This window comes from Chanodichthys erythropterus, chromosome 13 (assembly GCF_024489055.1).
Source record: "Chanodichthys erythropterus isolate Z2021 chromosome 13, ASM2448905v1, whole genome shotgun sequence".
Classification (NCBI taxonomy): domain Eukaryota; kingdom Metazoa; phylum Chordata; class Actinopteri; order Cypriniformes; family Xenocyprididae; genus Chanodichthys; species Chanodichthys erythropterus.
The window spans coordinates 35219040-35224008 of record NC_090233.1 but is presented as its reverse complement, the minus strand read 5'-3'; the positions used below and the strand labels follow the sequence as shown (position 1 = coordinate 35224008).

General features: G+C 45.4%; 1 protein-coding gene across 1 annotated transcript; it reads left to right on the top strand.

The window, feature by feature from the left end:
• The first annotated feature begins 231 nt into the window (after positions 1-231).
• On the top strand, positions 232-1959 carry vma21 (vacuolar ATPase assembly factor VMA21). Its single transcript, XM_067407498.1, has 3 exons — positions 232-406; positions 622-731; positions 988-1959. The coding sequence occupies exons 1-3, from the start codon at positions 345-347 to the stop codon at positions 1128-1130; spliced, it is 315 nt and encodes a 104-aa protein (XP_067263599.1). The 5' UTR covers positions 232-344; the 3' UTR covers positions 1131-1959.
• Positions 1960-4969: the final 3010 nt, after the last annotated feature.

Here is a 4969-nt window from a genome sequence, read left to right as displayed (position 1 = left end):
GTGCCTTTCAGACCTGGTCCTGTGGACACACAGCACTGCATATTTTACTCTTAACAATTTTAGCTCTGCCCTCCTAATGAAGCCAAAATGTGCGTGATTGCAAACCACCGTCTCTAGACAGTCTTCAGATCCTGTATACCCGTGCACTACTGGAAACGCTTTGCAGTCTTGTGGCGCCCCTTAGCGGACATACGCAAAAGCGCACACAACTGCTGTCATGATAATCCAAATCATGTGACAAAGACCCGGAAGAGCAAATAATTCAAGATGTCGCAGCACGGAATTATGAGCGATTGAGTTCCTCTCATTTTTTGTTCTTTTTTGTCCATGAATAAAAATACACAATGCAAAATTACGATAAGACAGATGTCGGCTCCGTTCCCGGAACCGCGCCTGATTTCAGAGGGTAAGATATTTGATATGAAGTGCTTATTCTGCTCAGACTGCACGTGACCTTACAATAAAATCACATTCAATAAGGGCACGAAACTAACAGATTAAAATGAAATAAACATTTACGTATAATATCATAAATGTTATTAGTGCACATGATGATTGCAAAAAAATAGTTTAATTTGTCTAATCTCTCATTGTCTCTTTCTTCCTCTTGTATTCAATCAGGAATGACGGTTCTCTTGTCTCTGTGCTCAAGACACTATTGTTTTTCACTATTCTGATGATAACTCTCCCCATCGGACTGTATTTTACATCAAAGTCTTTTCTCTTTGAAGGTATTTTGCTTCTAGAGGCTGATAAGCTAACTTTTTGTTATCCATTTATTTAAATAATAATAATACTTAATATTATTATTATTATTATCATGAAGACTGCTGATGTAATGAATATTGTTAGACAGTCCACACAAATTCCCAGTGCTAAATATCTGTGTTAGCTAGCTACTGTACAAGTCATTGTATGTTATTGTGTCCTGAGCTGCTGGTTTGCTTTTACCATAATTTCTCCTGAATTCTGTTCTTTTCTTCACAGGCTCTCTGGGTTACTCCAGCAATGACAGCTATTTCTATGCTGCCATCGTTGCTGTGCTTGCCGTCCACGTGGTTCTGGCGCTCTTTGTTTACGTTGCATGGAATGAAGGATCACGCCAATGGAGAGAGGGAAAACAGGATTAACCTAAACTGGAACCAGCAGGGAGAGATGGAAACGCACACATGTCTTATTCCATCATGAACCAGAATATCATAATGGAGTGACACCCTCTGTGTGTGTGTGTTTAATTTTCTCCTGAATGTCTCAGCCTTTCAGAGAGAAGATGCCTGATTACTTCTTCATCTCATGTTATGGTCGAGGTCATCTTTTGGTCTGGCTGGAGATTGTGTCAGGTTTTAAATGTAATCTGTGTTTTTGTGCAGGGATAATACAAGACTGTAGAGAAGACAGGCTGTTCTCATGAAAATACGTTGTTCATGCAGTGTCATTATCTGCCCCCATTTCAGCCTAGCCAATAAATGAAATCTGTTGATTCAGAACTGGATTCAAGCTGTTGTTCTGCATGATTTCAGTGTCTTCTCTTGTATTTTTTTTTTTTTACACAAACACCATGTAGACAGTTGGTGAGTTAAAGTTAAAACTAGTGTGTGTCTGTGTAATTAAGTTAAAATAAATTCCAAGGTCATTTCATGTTTTATTTATCAATTAAAGCTGTTCTTTGGAACTCTCATTTTCTCAGTTCTTGCTGGAAATTCACACTCTTGAAGCCCAAAGAGTATTATATAACATTTTATAATTTATACGTTTTGTATAAAATGACAGATGTTGAGTGGGATTAGAGTTAATATGTTCTTTGTTCTGTATTTTGGATCAGTGTAGCCAATAAAGTAGCCAACAAATCAATACTCTTTATCGCAGCATTAATCAGAATTGCCTGTAATATCTATTAGTGAATCACATAAATATTAGATGATAACAAGGGAATCAAAATTTAATAAACTGAATCCTGAACCCTTCTGTTGTTTCTCCTGTATGGATATCTGTGAAAAAGTGCTCACGCTTACATTATTATATGCTCAAAATAATAATTTCACATGACTGAACATGTCCTGTTCTGTATTGAATATAAGAAGTGGTAGCTACAGGTTTCAGGCTCTGCATATTCATCAAGCGGAAATTCGCTGTGATCATGTTTGACAAGCAATGCAGCCTAAGCTAGGGACAGTGATGGAGGTTAGTGAAATGATCATTGAGAGGTTTCTGCACTTCTCAACCCAGTTTAGACGTGAGCATGACCCCAAGTCAACACAGGAAGCTGCATACAAAAGCGACTATGATGAGACCAATTTTATAAGAGATCAGCTTTGAGCTCTACTACATCTATGGTCATTTTAAACTCATTCAAGCATTTCATACCTAAAGCAGTGAATATGTGCAAAAGATTAGTTTTGGCTTTAGATTAAGAGAAACATCTCCAGAGAATCCAGTGCCATTGTCTCAAATCAAGAGTGAATAACCAGTGCCTCGGCCATAGCACTGTGCAATGAAAGATGTAAAGAAATGTAACAATTGGAGCAATTCAAGGAAAGTTGCTTGAGAATAAAGAGGGATATATATTTAAAACTGCATTCCGTAAGTTTTGCCTCTTTCGACATCTCTGTTTGAAGCCTGCTATTGCAGTTATTTCGGAATTATCATCTTTACATGGGTTGTGCATCGGCACGACTTCTCAGCGCGAATGAATCTAATGTTTGCTGTCAGTCGCAACATGGTGTGGATACTGTACTTCGGAATCACAGATTCTACATCTTGGAAGTGTGACCAATATAAGAATTTTCACTGGAAAATGTCATCTGAACAAGTAAGTGTCTGCCACTTTTGTTCTGACCAACTGAGAAAAAAAGCATTAGGCCTACAATTGTTATGATATAGACACGGAGGCAGAGATAAAAGCAATCCAGGTGAGTTTATTTGAATAATATGAGAACACAGAGAGGTTATGACTGTTATCAGGTACTTGAGAGATGAATTGAGAGTAATACTGTCCTTGTATGGTTTGTATATCCAGGAGCTGAGATGAGATGAAGAGAGACGTTGGAGACACTCACACACACAGAAGGGTAAGCACATGAAGGGACCAGGAGACGAAGGAGATGAAGGAGATCGCTGGAGCAGGTAAGTCTGATGAAGGGGAGTCCTTAAGGTAAGCATTAACACAAGGTATTGCAAACGAGACCGGACAGTGAGTGTGTGTGAGTGTGGTGGTTTTGTAGTGCTGGTGATTGCAGAGTAAATGAGATGCAGGTGGCGGTGATTAGTATGCTGGTGATTGGGTGCGTGGGTACTGTGGTGAGGTGGAGCCTGGCGTGTCTGTGACAGTACCCCCCCTCCCACGGCCCGCTCCTGAGGGCCGCGGACCCCGACGTCGTGGTGGTCTTCCCCTGGGTCGTGGGGCAGGTCTGTCTGGATGGTTGGTATGGAAGTTCTGTAACAGAAGAGGATCAAGGATATCGTTCCTGGGAATCCATGAGCGTTCCTCGGGACCATAGTCCTCCCAGTCCACGAGGTATTCGAGTTTACCACCACGGCGCCGGGAATCCAGGATCTCGTGGACCACGTAGGCTGTGCCGTCTTCTAGGAGAAGTGGAAGGGGGGGCTCGGCGGCTGCCACGTCAGGCTCTGTGGAGGGAACAACAGAAGGGTGGTAAGGTTTGAGTAGGGACACGTGAAATGTAGGGTGAATTCTGCTATACTGTGCCGGGAGTTGGAGACGATAGGTGACGGGGTTGATCTGCCGAAGGATGGTGAATGGACCAATGAAGCGGGGACTCAGCTTCTTGCAGGGCAGACGCATCCTGATGTCCCGGGTGGACAGCCAGACCTTCTGCCCCGGCTGGTAGTCAGGAGCCTCGGAGCGACGAAGGTCGGCTGCCATCTTGCGTCTGCGCAGGGCTCTCTGCAGCTGGTGGTGAGCTGAGTCCCACACCCTCTCGCTCTCCCGGAACCAGTAGTCGACTGCCGGAACGTCGGAGGGTTCCCCGTCCCAGGGGAACATCGGGGGTTGGTAGCAGAGTACGCACTGGAAGGGTGTTAGTCCAGTTGAGGCTTGGCGGAGGGAGTTCTGTGCGTACTCGGCCCAACCCAGGTACTGGTTCCAGGAGTTCTGGTGGCCGTGACAGAAGGTACGCAGGAAGCGGCCGATCTCCTGGATCTTCCGTTCCGTCTGCCCGTTCGACTGAGGATGGTATCCAGACGATAGGCTGACGGTCACACCCAGGAGGGAGAAGAAGACTTTCCAGACGTGGGAGATAAACTGGGGTCCTCTGTCGGAGACGATGTCTTCAGGTAATCCATAATAGCGAAAGACATGATTAAACATTAGTTCTGCGGTGGCCATGGCGGTAGGTAGACCCTCCAGGGGTATTAATCGGCAGGACTTTGAGAAGCGGTCTACTACCACCAGGATGCACGTGTGACCGTCAGACTCGGGGAGGTCGGTGACGAAGTCCACTCCCAGGTGTGACCAGGGTCTCTCAGGAACGGGCAGAGGAAAGAGCTTGCCGGTGGGAAGATGGCGTGGGCTCTTGGAGATGGCGCACTCCCTGCAGCCCTGCACGTACCTCCTGACGTCGTTGGCCATGTTGGGCCACCAGAAGCGTTGTTTGAGCAACGAGAGGGTCTCCTTGACCCCCGGGTGACCAGTGCCAAGTGAAGAGTGAACGTTGTGCAGGAGTGGAGTGCGACGTGCCCGTGTGATGTACTGCAAGCCCGGTGGGCAACCCGGCGGAGTGCGTGTGGAGGCATTGGCGGAGGGAATGGTTTCTTCGGACCACTGGATAGGGCTCACGAAGATGGACTCCGGCAGAATAGTATCAGGTTTTTCGGGCTTTTCCTCAGGAGCATAGAGGCGAGATAAGGCATCAGCCTTCGTATTCTTAGAACCAGGACGGTAGGAGATGGAGAAGTTGAATCTAGAGAAGAACATAGCCCAGCGAGCTTGGCGAGGGTTGAGTCTCTTAGC

Bases quoted from the DNA above. Each gene is read 5' to 3' on its own strand.
- vma21 (XM_067407498.1), top strand. From the start codon at position 345: ATGCAAAATTACGATAAGACAGATGTCGGCTCCGTTCCCGGAACCGCG. The intron at 407-621 runs GTAAGATATTTG...GTATTCAATCAG, and splicing joins ACCGCGCCTGATTTCAGAGG to GAATGACGGTTCTCTTGTCT. The intron at 732-987 runs GTATTTTGCTTC...TTTTCTTCACAG, and splicing joins AAAGTCTTTTCTCTTTGAAG to GCTCTCTGGGTTACTCCAGC.